Source organism: Rousettus aegyptiacus, unplaced genomic scaffold (assembly GCF_014176215.1).
Source record: "Rousettus aegyptiacus isolate mRouAeg1 unplaced genomic scaffold, mRouAeg1.p scaffold_m13_p_4, whole genome shotgun sequence".
In the NCBI taxonomy this organism is placed as follows: Eukaryota; Metazoa; Chordata; class Mammalia; order Chiroptera; family Pteropodidae; genus Rousettus; species Rousettus aegyptiacus.
Window position 1 is genome coordinate 149,261,313 of NW_023416307.1, and position 14,470 is coordinate 149,275,782.

The 14,470-nt window shown below is 57.7% G+C and overlaps 1 protein-coding gene across 2 annotated transcripts; it reads right to left on the reverse strand.

Annotated features, from left to right (window-relative positions):
* Nucleotides 1–338: 338 nt before the first annotated feature.
* Nucleotides 339–12,215, reverse strand: CSRNP1 (cysteine and serine rich nuclear protein 1). 2 transcript variants are annotated; one of them, XM_016124033.2, is made up of 5 exons: nucleotides 12,075–12,215; nucleotides 5,358–5,607; nucleotides 3,454–3,713; nucleotides 2,622–2,936; nucleotides 339–2,525 (listed from the first exon to the last, which is right to left on the reverse strand). In XM_016124033.2, exons 2-5 carry the CDS (start codon nucleotides 5,566–5,568, stop codon nucleotides 1,545–1,547), a joined length of 1,767 nt encoding a protein of 588 aa, XP_015979519.1. In that variant the 5' UTR covers nucleotides 5,569–5,607; nucleotides 12,075–12,215; the 3' UTR covers nucleotides 339–1,544. The 2 variants fall into 2 exon arrangements, with proteins under 2 accessions (XP_015979519.1, XP_015979518.1); XM_016124032.2 differs by lacking the exon at nucleotides 12,075–12,215 and adding an exon at nucleotides 11,086–11,402.
* Between the last annotated feature and the right edge of the window lie 2,255 nt (nucleotides 12,216–14,470).

Sequence of the window (14,470 nt, forward strand, 5' to 3'; positions counted from 1 at the left end):
CCACTGCCAGCCTCCACTTCACACTCAGGCCACACCCCAGCAGATAGCCTGTCTCAAGAAGCCTGCCCTGCTGCTATCCCCACCCCAGGAGCCCACTGGAGAGATGGCCTCATCCCAAGGGAAAACTGCTCCATGTGCGCAGCCAGCCTCTCAGCGGCCTTCCTGTCTCCAGGTTAACTGGCCTGCATGGACAGAGGCCCAGTGTATTGCGTCCCCCACTCCTACCCCCAACACAGCCTCTGTCCACACTGCCCTACAGGGCACTCCCCCTCCCTCTCGCCACTGCCTCCCTGAGGGTGTACCCATGCTCCCAGTTGTCCCACAAACACAGACCACAGTTAAAAATAGAGCCTCTTTATTGGCACCTGTAAGTTCAGGTACAAGGTTTTCCCACAAGCACACAGGTTGGCAGAGCCTCCTGGGCAAGAGGGCAGGCCCAGAGCCTGGGCTTCTTGGCACAGACACAGAGTAAAATGAATAAATTATAGTTCTAATACTCAGGGACAATATAGAAATTATGATGCAAAATTCAACATCAGCAAACAATGGACATAAAAGCCATAGGGAGCTACCCCTTTGCCCTGGCCAGCTGGCCTTAGGGATGGCATGGGCAAGTGGGCCAGGCTGGAGTACAGTGCCCAGAAAAAGCCCCAAGAGCAAGCACGGGCATGCCGTAGGCCCTGAGGCAAGCCCCTTGCCCCCTCTGGGCCTCCTGCTTCCCCCTCCTACATTGAGGGGCAGGGAATAAAGGCTGTGGCCTTCGGGGGAAGGGAGATATGGGGCAGAGGACAGGAAGCAGAGGGGGCTGAGTGGGGCAGAAGGTTTTGGTCACGGTTGGTCAGCCCAGCTCAGCCCTTCCCCTGTCCAGACACTGTCCTGGGCCAGCCCCTGCCTGCTTAGCCATCTGGAGCCAGGCAGCTGCCACAGTAGACATAGGGCTCAAATCCACACCTGGTCTGCACCTAAGACCAGGCAGGGCAGGGCTGCAGGACTACAAGGCAAAAGGGACCCCTGGGGTCTGTGCCCCACCAAGCCCAGCATTGCCAACCCGCCAGGAAGGAGAAGCCTAAGCCACGTAGTCTCCAAATAAATTATGGGAATAAATTAGTCTTCACAGTCCAGAGGATTCAGCCACCCAGGGAACGAGGGCTCAGAGTGGCAGAAGCCAGCAGAAGTGGCTGATTCCAGCCCATCTCAGTCTTTGGGCTACGAAACATCATACAAAACTGAAGAGGGGTCTGCAAAGCTCCAGGGAAGACACATGTCCTCCCTCTTCTTGGCATGTGCCATGGAAGTGGAAGAGACTGTGTGTGTGTGTGTGTGTGTGGGCGGTGGGGGGGACACAGAAGGGGGAAGCCCCCTCCCATCCTCTTCAGCACAGTAAGTTACAAAAATAAATAAATCCAGAGTGTTGCATGAAAATTAGGAGTGCCCGCGTGGGTGAGTCTGCCAATGGGAGACTGTTACATATAGACCCTGGGAGCCCCCAAATTACAACACAGCAGCAACAGGGCTCTTGGGGCCGGGAAAAGGCACCCTCGTCCTCACACAGGCACAGGCTCCACCAGAGATGCTGGGGCAGTGTCCTCGAACAGCTGGCTGTCCATGAAGGGAGCCAGGCCCTCAGCGGCCGGCTCGGACAAGCCCATGATGGACTCCAGGAAGCAGACGCTGGTGTCCCCAGACGGGGAAAGGGCAGGGAAGGGAAAGTGGGGTGCTTCAAGGTTGTCCAGGCTGTCAGACACCTTCCGAGAGGTGTAGTGAGGCCCCAGACTGTAGTCTGGCAGGGCCTGGAGCAGCTCAAAGGAGTCGCAGGAAGACAAGCTGAGGTCCACTGAGCTGCTCTGGCCGGCGTCCATGCTGGGCAGCACCGAGGTGCCAGGGAGGCTGCCTTCTCCCAGCCCTTCGAGGCCACCATTTAGGAAGCAGCTGGCATCCAGGTTGGCGTTTTCGTCCAGGATGCCTGACGTGAGGCTAGAGCTAGAATAGTTGTGGGTCCAGCTGGCCAGGCCACCGGGGTCACCAGTACTGAAGATATCTGCTAGGTGGAAGCTGCTGAGGTTGTCGAGGCTCCCCACCCCTGCTTCCTCCTCCTCCTCCTCCTCTCCGCCCAGGTCAGAGTCACTGAAACTCAGGATCCACTCCAAGCTGTCGTCATCCACACCAGGCTGGAAGCCAGGGCCAGGCAGCGCCGGGTGGGCAGGGCTGTCGGGGGCCTCGCTGGTGCCCGACGCTGTGGAGGAATCGGTCATGTCGCTGCTGCAGCTGTGGTCTCCCAGCTCGCTGCTCACCGCGGGGCTGGCCAGCGGGAAAGCGGGGGCCAGGGCCTGCTCACCAGGGCTGGGTGGGCCGCCCTGGGTAGTGGTCTCCAGCTCCCCAAGGCTCTCGGCTCCCTGCTCCAGCTGCAGGCGGGTGAGCGTGTGGATGAAATGGGTCTGAACCCGCGCCTGATTAAACTCCACACGGCCCTTGGGGTTCTCACAGCCCTCCTTGCAGCAGCCACAGGGGAACGCGGTGTGGTCCATCTGCAGAGAAAGGAGAGGCACCTGTGAGGATCCCGTGGCGCCCGGGGACGCTCCCAAGCCCAGGCTCCCCGTCACAGCCCATTCCGGCCACCGTACCTGGCACTTGATGCCCGCCAGGCTGCAGCTGCAGGTCTCGGGGTCACAGACCCTATCACAGCGACAGCCACAATCCTCCCGGGACTGGCGCAGAGCCTGCAGCTCCCGCTTCTCGTCTCGATCGATCCTCCGTACACCGGCAGCCCGCAGCAGGGCCCGCCGCTTCCGGGCTGGGTAGGGCTGTAGGAAAGTCATTTCCTCCAGCCGGCCAGCTTCCACGGCCACTGCCAGCTCCTCTTCCACAGAGGCGTCATCGATGGCGTCTACTGTCAGTGGCAGGCTAGCCTCCGTTTCAGGTGCCCCAGACTCTGCGAGCTGCATCGACAGGAGAGAGGTGGGAGGTGAGCAGCACGGACATGTGGTCTTAGTCCCCCTGGCCACAGGTCACTGGACAAATGCTTCCCACGTGCTTACTCTGGGCCGAGCACTGTGGATACTATAGTGACTGAGACAGCAAAGAACTCTGCCCTCAAGGCATCTACAGAGACTTCCTGCTCACATCACACCCCTGTTCACAGACAAATGCCTCCCCAAGCCGGACAGATACACCAACCGCCAATGTCCATCGATTCCACATCCCCCTCCTCCCCAGGGAGGTCGGACAGATTCAGGCACCATGCCCCCAGCCCCTGCAGCAAACCTGAGCCCTTCTGCACCCCACTCTGTCTGCAGATACGCAGGCAGCAGATCTTGACCAAGCACTTACTGGCCCCACGGCGCAAACGGGCACCCACCCCTGATGCCCCGCCCCCTCAGGGCTAGGCCTGCAGGCGCCGCCCCACCCCCCCAGGTGCGGGCCTCGGAGAGGGGTCTCCTCTCCCTACCTTCCTACCTTCCACCGCAGCACCTCCAGCTTCTCCTCCTTCAGGCGCAGGCGGAGCTTCTCGCGCCGTGCCCGGGCTCGCTCCTGTGTAAACTCGGCCAAGGAGAAGCGGCGGCAGGCGCTGTGTCGAGGGGCCATCCCCAGGGTGCAGCCACCACGGCTGGGCACGCTGGTGAAGCCCTGGCACCGAGGGAAGTAGAAGACGGTGACGCCATCGAAGGCGACGCGGTCTGGGCGCTTCCGGGGAGCCCGCTTCAGGATAGACAGGGCTGGAAGGCAGCGGGGGAGGGAGGGGGCAGGCATGAGTCCTCCGGAGAGTAAACCTCTTTACCATCTTTGTTAGCCATTTAGAGGTCCCTTGTACAGTTTTCTGTAATTTTTAAAATTGATTTGTAGGGGCTCTTTATAGTAGAGACATTAATCACTTGTCTAGCCTATCTGTGCAACTATTTTTAAGTCGTTTTGTTCATGGCATTTTACAAAATAATTTCTAAGGTTTATGCAATCAAAAATATATTGATCTTTTCCTTTATAGCTTCTGTGTTTTTGCAACAGGCTTACAAAGGCCTTCCTTTTATAAGTTATTGATTAGATAGATATTCATACATATATTGGTATATTATTGCTTTTTACTAGGCTGAACCATAAAAATTACTATAAAATAGCTGAAGATTGGCAATTCCATATATCTCAATATATCTGAGGGAATTCCCTTCTAAAAGGTTTCCCATTTATATTCTTGAATTCACCAGGTAGCCAACCATCTGTACGCAAATAATGGCAATTTTGCCTGTCCCAATGCAATACATAGAATTCTTATTCTCCTCGGGAACTGAGTTGGCTAGCACTCCCTCAATGACGTTAACCAACAATGGTGACAGACAGCGTCCTCATCTTGTTCCTGACTCAGGACTGCTTCCAGTATTTCTTCATTAACTGGAATCAGCTTTTAGGGTGAAACGTGTTTTCTATCATTTAAACAGAATTTACTTATTCTGATCTTACCAAGAGTTTTATCTAGAAGGAACATTACATTTTATTGAATATTCTTTCAGCATCTACAATAGCTCTTACGGCTTTCCTCCTCTGACATAATCATTTGGGAAACTGTAAGATTTGATTTTATAGTATTAAACCGGCCTTGTATTTCCAGGGTAAACCCATAGTAGTTCAGTCGGTTAATGTACTGTTAGATTCTGTGTGCTAAAAATCATACTTTTTAATGTATAATGCACAGATATACATATAGTACATAAACAGATATCATATCTGTGGTACTAAAATATCGCATGGGGGTGATCAAGAAAAAAAAAAAAATGTCTAAAATGACTCCTTGGGGTTAGGGGGAGTGATAATAAAAAGTAAGGCTAAGAAACACTGCTCCAGGGCCACCTTTTGTCAGTTTAGAATCAGAGTCACACCGGCCTGAAAAATAACTGGGCAGGAAACTTGCACTGCATTCGGGCGAAGCCAAACAGCGTTTTGACAGGAGAGGGACCGGCCTGACAGGCCTCTCAGCGGAGCAGTGTGGGGTGTGGAGCTGCAGTGGTACAGCGGGAAGGCGGACCAGGCGAGAGCTGGAGAAACGAAACTGGAACAGGAGGGAGGAGCCAGGGGGGCGAGGCCGAGGGCCACTCTGAAGAGCTCCATCCTGAAACGTCCAGATTTCAAAGCAGGGGAGTCCCGAGGTCAAAGGTGAATCTAGCCGGGCCCAAGTACCTCTGGACAGTGGGCATTCCTGAGCAACCACTGTATTCTGGAAAGTGGACCTTGAAGGGAGCCGAGGAGGGCCGCTAAAGCCACAGGGACATGACCTCCAGAGACCAGAATGGCTTTCTCGCAGGCCTCCCAATTTCATCTTCAGGAAGGAAGAAGGGGTGTGGTGGGGTTCCCAGGGGGGAGTGGGGACTCACGGGTGAAACTTCGAGAGCCGCAGAAGTCACGGTCAGGCAGGGGCATCTGATGCCAGGGGCCCTCCTCTTCTGAGTCCCAGGCTGGGGAGACTGAAGAGCTTGGGGAGCAGGAGAGAGAGTGGCGGCCCGAGGAGGACAAAGAGGAGGACGAGCAGAGCGAGGAGTCGTCCTCATCCAGCTGGTCAAACTTCCTCTTCAGCAGCCCAGTCATGGTGGTGCAGGAGTGCTCCGGCGTCTGGGCACAGATCGCCTGGAACAGGAAGGAGGACGCTCTCAGTGACAGGCCGTGATCATCATCCCTGCCACCTATACGCCAAGCCGCCCCAGGCCCCTCCTGCCCCGGCCGGCCCGGGGAGCTCTGTGTACAAGGGGCACACCTCCAGGAGGCCCCTGCAGACTCCCACCACTTCTGCCCCCCCAAAAAAAGCCTTCCCAGGACACCGCCAGGCACCTTCCCCACTACCTCCTACAACCCACCTACACACATACGCATACACCAGACCGACAGATGGACCGACAGACCTCAGCCTGGCCTCGCTCATTCCCCAACAGGAATCCTGGGGGCTGACTCACTGGTTGGGTGATTCACATGGCTCGCATCTGTGTGCCTTTGTGTGTGTGTGTGTGTGTGTGAGGCCGTCTGCTCGGCAGCCTGCACAGCACAGCCCTTGCACAGTGGCTTTGCTTCCTCTCCCTCCCCTCCAAGCACACCCACAGGCACACCGCCCCGCGCACACACACCAGCTGCAGGCCCTCGCTCCAGGGCCAGGCTAACCAGGACACGCCAGGAAACAGGCTGGCTTTGACGCTGGCCCTGATTCCCAGCCCCAGGACTTTCCTGAACCCCTCCTCTCCTGTGCAAGAGCTGCCCAGACTTTCCCTCAGAAACTCCCACCCGCAGGAGAAGTCCCCTGCCTCCAGGCCTGACTGTGGGACCTGGAGCTGGCTCCGCGTCTCTTATCTCCTGTGTGATTTAAAAAATTTACCTCCATTTTCTCTTCCACTCCAATATCTAGCCCTGTTTGTTTGAATTAATTTCCTATGGAAATTATTATTTTTTCCCTTTAAAAAACTCTTCCAGTGAAACTGACCTGCCAAGACAATGACCCACTCTCTCCAGTCTGTAGCTTGGTGACCTGGAGCACCCCAGGACACACCACTCGTTCCTGTCCTTTGAGGGTCTCAGTCCTCTGCGGAGGGTTGCAACCAGACTCCCACAGTCTGGCTGGCCCCAGCCAAGTGCAGTGGCGAGGACGTGAGGTTCCCTCCCCTAAATACCACAGCAAGTAACAGTCCCTTCCCAGCTTGGGAATCCCCAAGGAACTCAGGCCTGCGGGCTGAGCATGGCTACCTTGTCTGCCCTGCACAGCCCAGCCGGTAGCATTCAGGGCTAGGCCCCCAGGAGGTCACCAGGAGGAAGGGGAAACGATGAAGAGGCCCCAGTGCTGGGGAGCCCCTCCCCCACTGCCATCACAGGAAATGAGAGAGAACAGGAAAAACCAACCATAAGGCTGGCGATCTCCCCTCCTCAGGTGTCCTTTCGAAACAACCCTTTCTCCCTCTGCCAAGCCTCCCACGAAGTCCCTGTATCCTAGACCTAGAGAGCGCGCTGTCAACTGACTTACAGGATGGAGTTTACTGGGTAAAATTAGTTCCAGGGACAGCCTCTCCCAGCATGCACAAGAAAAGCAAGAGAAGCTCCGCTCCTTGCAAACTCTCCACACTGGGCCCGGGGGAAGAGGACACACACAGGTGTTTCCGGGGGCTTCTGGCGGGTAGGTTCTCAGGCGCAGCACCCCCCTGTCCCAGGGTCAAACCACAAACAAAAACAACCCGGCTCCCAGCTGACCTGCAGGCTCTCCCAGGAGACGGGAACTCATGACCGAGAGCCAGGCATACACAACTTATACACACATGCAGACCAGAGACACTCGACACACACACACACACACACCCCACACGCAGACATGTCCCCACTACAGTCCCCCTAGGCGAACCCATCCTTTCCCAAGCTCCAGATGCTGTCTACGGGGTACTGAATGCTTCCCATTTCACGCCCCCAAGCCTGAGACACCCCCTCCTACCCCCGCCCCCAATCAAATGCCCACTTGGTATTTCTGCCTGGCTGTGCCTTAGAAACATAAAATTCTGCAGGCCCCAAATCGAACCCCTTGTCTCTCTTCCCCGCCCCCCCCCAGTGCCATCTGTTCCCCTTCCTGTGTTCCCTATCTTAGTAACAGCACTGCCACCCACCCAGTTACTCAAGCCAGAAACCTGCAGGCGTCCCCAACGCTTTCCCCTCCTCTCCCTCCAACCACACTAGTCACCCAGTCCTAGGAGGACACATTAGCTCACTTAATCTACACACAGCCAGGCACAGACTCGGCAGGCAGCGTGGAGGACACCTGGCCCTGGGTTGAGAGTCGTGACTCCAGGGCCAGGCTGCCTTCACTTGAACCCTGGCTTAGCTCTTAACTGGCTGTGTGAGCTGGGAAAGTCCCTTAACCGTGCTGCTCCAATCCTTTGGTCTTAAAACTTCACTGGGTTGGGAGGTTTACACGAATCAGTACATGTCAAGTTTTCAGAACAGTGATAAGTGCTTAGTGAATGTGTCATTCTACACTGTGAAAAAAAAAAAAAAAAAAGAGTGAGCTCCTGGATACACACAACACAGATGAATCTCACTGATAGCATGTTGAGTGAAAGAAGCCAGACACAAGAATACATATGAATGAAGTTCAAGAAAAGGCAGACCCAATCGGGGATGATACAAGTCAGAACAGTGTTTGGGGAGGGCGGGCGGGGGGTGGGGGTGGGTGGAATACACAGGGGATGGCCATGAGGGAATCTTCTGGGGGGGTCTGGACATGGTCTCTGTTGACCTGGGTTGTGATACAGTCCATGGGTGTCTAAAGCCACAAAAACCCAATCTAGGTGTACATGTAAGATTCGTATACTGTGTGCATTTCATGTCTTTCACCTATAATTTAAAAAGTTTATTGCCCTTATGTCTCTGTCCCCTCTGCTGCTATTCATGTCCCCTGCCTCTGGTCCTGTCCTCTCTCTAGCCATGCTTGACCCTGCAGCCAGAGGGGTCTCATTAAATCGCACGGCTATCTGCTACCCCTGGCCTAAGGATCACTCCGGAGCCCCCCTCAAGGATCGAGTCCCGCCTTCCATGAGACGGAAGCAGGCCCCGACGCTGCTGCTTCTCCAGTCTCCCCCACAAGACTCTCCCCCACCCTGCTCTTTTGCTTTATAGTCCAGCTGAACTTGCAGTGCCCCTAATGGCCATGACCTGCTCCTGGCCTTTGCACAAGCCGGAACCAAGCCTCACGCCCACCCCCTTTAGCAATCCTCTCCAAGAGGGTCACCCTGAAACCCCCCCACCCCTCCTCACTCACCACACATGTCTCTGGTCTCCCGATGGGCCCTGAGATTTCCCCCCATTACAGCCCTTACACCTCCCCACCCTGCAATGGTCTCACTTCACCTCCCTCACAGGGGGGCTGAGGGCCTCTCTGCCTGGCTGTCACTGTGCCCATGCCTAGAACAGAGTCTGGCAAAGAGAAGGCACCCAAGGATCATCACAGATAAGCAGGTGGGCACTGCCTATCAGGTACGAACACAGAAAGAAGATTTAAGCACATGAGGACTCTGGGGGGCAACTGGTCAGTGTGCTCTCCTGCTCCTGTCACAGTTAATTTAATGAGGGTTGGGGGGGTGGGGGGGGGGGCGGGCACATGCCCACCCCCCAGCCTGCAGCAGAGTGTACTCATAAGAGGGTGGCTGAGGGCAGAAGAAAGCTCGGGCTGCAGGCAGATGCCAACACAGGCATTTCGGGAGGCTCCCTGTTCCCCACGAGTAAACAAATAGAGACGTCAAGGAAGCAGGTTCAAGCCAGACACCTTGGTTCTGCCTCAGGGATATCTACAGAATAGGAACTTGAGGTGAGGGCTTAGAAGCACCAAGGCTGCAGACAGGGAAACAGGACAGGGGAAACTATGGGCACGCCACAGACTGTGTGATGAACTCCGGCAGCATCTGCAGACCTGGAAAGAAATGCCCTCCCTAATATTCTTTGAGGTGGGGGGAGGGGGATGAACCACCGTCCCACCTGGAAGCCAGAGGCTGAAAGAGGCAGAAGCAGGAGATGAGAAAAAAAGACTCAGCCTGAGACGAGGGGAGGCCAAGTCAGAAAAAGGAATGAAAGATAGATAGTGGAAGAGTCCAAGAAAAGTGTCAGACGGTGAGTCAGAGGGTGGGGGAGGGGCCCGCAGCAGCTACCCAGGAATCGAGATCCCGATTATGGCACTGTTCCCAGGGTGAGCACGGCCCCCTCCTAGGGTCCTGGAGGAAGGAAAAGCAATTCCCAGGAGCTGGCTCAGACAGAAACACCACACCCCCAGGAACCCCAGAGACAGGCCCTGAATCAAAGAGAACCAGACTTCTTCCGGGATCTGCCTGGGCCCTGAGAATCAGGCCGCCTTCCTGCCACCACACACAGGAGCTGACAGCCCAGGACGAGGGGGGCGCGCCTCCCTACCCGACTTGCCACAACTTTCTACACACTCGGGCCACACTGTGTGTGTGAATCCAGGGACGGCTACCCCACCCTGGGCACCAAGCGAACAAAGGCCACTGGGGGAGGGGGTACATCGCAGGGCCTCTGAAAAGTCACACCAACTCCTCCGTGCATGGCAGCTGTCCCAATGCTCCCCCCCCCCCAGCCAGAGTGAGTACTGGGGAGGGGGCATCCTCAGCGGCCTCCATCCAACTCCGAAGAATCTGAAGAATTTGTCCTTTAACCTTAGAGCCCCAGGCCTTGGCCAAGCTAGGTCAGTTTCCCCTAGTACCTAAGGTCACATGACCCCAGGCCCTAAAGAACTGCTTCCTGGGAGTAGGGGAGGGCACCTCTGAGCACCTAGGACCCCCACTGGGATTGGCTGGAAAAAAAACCAGCTCCCGGCCTGGGGAGCCAGGAGAGGGCAGACAGGAAGCCTTGGCACGCCCCTCCCCCACCCGGCCCTCTGAAAGTGAACGGGGGGTGGGGGACAGTTCCTCAGCCCTGGCCTCCAGGGCCTGGCACTGGGTAGGTGCCAAATGTTTGCTGGCTCCATGAGGCAGTTGCTGCTGCAGCGGGGAAACTGCACCTGACAGCGACTGCCTCCTCCGCCCAAGCCAGGCCTCCTGCACTCTCATTCATTCATTCAACAAAAATGTATTGAGCTCCCACGACGTGCCAAACACTGTTCAGGCACTTGAGCACACAGGCAGCAAGGCATACACTCGCGCTGCTTTAAGTTTAGCAGGCAAGAGTATGACCAGAGTGTACGAACCCTATTGTGTCCTGCGATGAGGATGGCGGGGGGTAGGCAGGAGGGGTGCACCTGGGGGTGAAGACAGGTCTCTGCGAGAAAGGATGTGGGAAGGGCTCCAAAAAAGGGGCACAGCAAGTGTGCGCGACTTGAGAGAGGGAGAGTCAGAGAGGGGGGTGGGGGAGGGGCGGCCCGAGGGAGGGGCTCAGCAGCCGGGGCCCACCGGCAGGCTTTAGCCTGAGGGCACAGGAAGCCACCGCAGGGTTTAAGTAGGGAGTGACAATACCAGATTTGCATTTTAAAAAGATGGCTCAGCACCGAGACCGAAGGGGGGTGTGACCGGTTAAACCCTGCCGCCAGAGCTAGGTGAGAGATGACAGGAGAAGGGTTCAGGAGAAAGGGGAACGGACCTGGTGGCCTCGGGACGAGGAGACCGCAGAGGGCAGTGATGTCAAGGATGCGAGGGTGAGGTGGCGAGTTCCGCTCGGGAGGACGGAGACATCTGAGTGGAGGTGGCGGGTGGGCAGTGGAGCCGGGGAGGGACCCTCTGTGTCAGCAGTGTGGGCTCTGCGTGTGATCGTGCCAGAGCAGGAGTGACTAAGTGTGTGACGGTTGCCGTGGAGTGGGCATCTCGACAGTGCGTGCCTGTGGAAGGGCCCCCGGGGAGGGTAAACTGAGTATCGGGAGGAAGTACGTGCTGGGGAGGGGAGGGGTGCGTGGGAGAGTGACTACGTGAGTCCGAGGGTGACCCGTGTAGCTGCGCCCGTGACTCACAGCGGTGGCCTCTGAGTGTGACGGCGACTGACAAACAGGTGAGCGTACGACACAATCCCTCCTCCCTCCTCCCCTCCCTCCCTCCCAGGGTCCGTGACTCACGGAGCCTCACTCCTCGCTCATCCCTCCGCTGCCTCCCAGATCCCCGCCTCCCAGGGGCGCCGGGCACGCGCCGCAGCCCTGGCACCGGCTCCCGGGGTGAGGGGGGGGGGCGAGGAAGGAGGCGACAAATGTCACCTGCTCCAGCCACGCGAGGAACTTCTGAAAAGTTCTCAGGCAACTGGGTCAAAAAGAAACTCACCCGCGGACGCTTGCACACCGTCGCCCCGCCACCAGCGGGCAGCCTCGGCTCCGCCGCCACCCGCGCGGAGCTCGGGGAGCCGCGACTTTTCGGGGTGCCGGCGGCGGGGCGGGGGAGGGGAGCGGGAAACCTGCGCCTCTCGCCTCCCAGCCCCGGACCCCGCTATGGCGCGCAGTCCGGAACCCCGCCGGGCCGTCCTTGCCCCAGAGCCCGTTCGGGGTGGCGGCGGGCAAAAGGCAGGGGCCAGAGGAGCAGTGTCACCTGCGCGGGACGCCCCCTCCCCAAAGTCCCGTCCACCCCGGCCAGGAGCCCCTCAACGGTTACCTGCGAGTCAGGCACTATCCAAGGACACCGGCGCGACCCGCGTCCCGGCCAGGGACGCCCTCCGCACCGCGACCCGGCGTTCGCTCGGCCGGCAGCCGTCGGCCCAGCAGTCCCCGGCTCTGCGCGTCCGGCAGCGGCGGCGGCGGGAGACTGTCTGCGCGGCCCCGCCCGCCGCTCCGCCCTCGTCGTCAGTGGAAAACTCCGGGGCTGGCCGCGCTGACGCACGCCCGGCCGCCCGCCAGGCCGCCCGCCGCCCCGCCCCGGAGGCACCGCCCCCTCCCCCGCCCCGAGCCCGGCGCAGCGGCCGCGGGCCTGGCTGCGGACTCTGACCCGCGACGGGGCCAGCACCGCTCTCCGCCCCGGCCCCTGTCCCTGCCCCTGCCCCGCCGCTGCGCTTCCCCAGCTTCAGAAAGTCGCCAGCAGGGTTGTGAAGATCCTGACCTCACCCCACGGCCCCGGTGTACAGATGGGTACACTGAGGCCCGGAGCGGGGCGGAGCATACTTCAGGTCCGGACGTCGGCTGAGCCTAGGCCTCCTACACGCCCTCATCCCTACCTTGCCCGAGGCAGATTCCTAAAATCCATCCCAAACGTTCCCACCTCTGCTCCCTTCCTACCACTCACCCCCAGATCCACCTGAAAAGTAAACTGGAGATGAACCTGGGGCGGCTGGTAGGGGTAATCCGTGGGCCTGCCCTTCACCTCTGACCACGGGCCGGAGACCTTGCAGAAGCTCTGAGCTAGGGGTTTCTGGAACCAGCTATCCGTACCCCAACCCTTCTTAAAAAAAAAAAGAAAAGAAAAGAAAAGAAAAAGAAAGAAAGAAAAAAAAAAGGACAGGTTTCTTCCCAGCTAGACCCGGCCACCTAAAATGGCCTACTGCCTTCTCTGCTCTCGCCAAGGCCTTCTCTGACTAAGGGGCCAACTGTCCCCGTATTCCTGCCCAGGGGAAGGTGTGTGCACGCCCAGGCAGCGAGTCCTGGCCTCTCTTCCCACCCGCAGATGCGACCTTACCCTCCACGCACCCCTGGAGCGTTTCCACCCTCACACCTTTGCTGCAGCCTCTCTCGTCTCAGCTAGCACGGCCTCCTCCAGGGAGTCTTCTTGGGAGCCTGACCCTCCCCCTCTCAATCCTGCTCCCGCTGCATTCTGGGTTCTTCTCCGAATGTCCTAGATGGAAGTCGTCATTGACTAGCCCAGCCCTCAGGATTCTTTTCTACCTTCCCTCGGGTGGGGGGTGGGGTGACCTGTGCTGCCTGGACGGCTTTGGGGTGTGATGATGAAGGCCCCTCCCTCTTCAGCCACTGGTGTGGAGTAGAGCGGGCCAGGAGCGGTCTGCCTGCCCCTTTACCTTTCCAGGGAAGGAAGATAGGAGAAAAGCAGGTTGGGGGAAGAAGCTACAGCCCCTGACCTTCCTGGATGCCTTGAGCGCGTGCAGCTGTGATTATGGCACCAGGCGTCTGGACAGCTAGAGCCAAACTTCCAGTGACTTCCCAGTGCCCTCAGGATGAAGCCTCAACTCCTTGGGGCCTACAGAGCTGGAATGGTCTGAGTCTCGCCACCTTTGCAGCCTCACCTCTCTTCATACTCCCGCCCTCCATTCCCTTCCCTGCTCCTCCATTTTAATGTCTTTAATTTGTGTATATTTCTTTTTACTTGTACATTGTGCTTGCAACGTCGGCACAGCTGCACATATTTTTAATTGACACGTGAGGTATTCTGTTCTGTGTGACATTTTCTTCTAGCCTTATCTGTACACTCCCACCCCACACCCTTGATAATGTTCTTGGGGTGTGTTCTCATCCTGGTTCAAACTTCCAAAGATGCTGATCTCCAGCCCGCACCGGCTATCGGTCCCCCTTCCTTGTGCGGTTTACCCATGCATTTTCTTGTGTGTTGTCTGTTGCGTAGTGGGAGGGCTGGGGCTGTGTCTGTAAGTAAATGTACCTAGTGAATGTGTACGGGGAGGAGGCGGGGCTCGAGGGGAGGGCAGGGCTGGAAGTGGAGATCCAAGGGTCCCCAGCACAGGGCTGATACATTGAAGCCTGCTGGTGGCTGAGACAGCTCGGGAGGGAGTTTAAAGGCTACCAGAGCTGGGTGTCAGTTGCTAGAGATGACTCAGCCTTTTGGGCTATTACGCCCACCACTCTCCCCATCAGATACTCAGCCACCCTCTCCCTGTGGCTGTTGGTTGCAGACCTTGCTCGTCCCAAGGAATCGTTTCTTCCACTGCCGCGTCCTTCCTGCTCTGATCCTCTGGCCAGGTCCCCAGAAGGAAGGGAGTCTCTGTGACCTCGGCCAGTGTTCCAGTTTCTCTCTCTTCCCCTCTCCCTTTCTCCCTCCCTCTCTTTCCATTCTTCCATCTTCCAACTTGTGAAATGGAGGGCACTGGACCA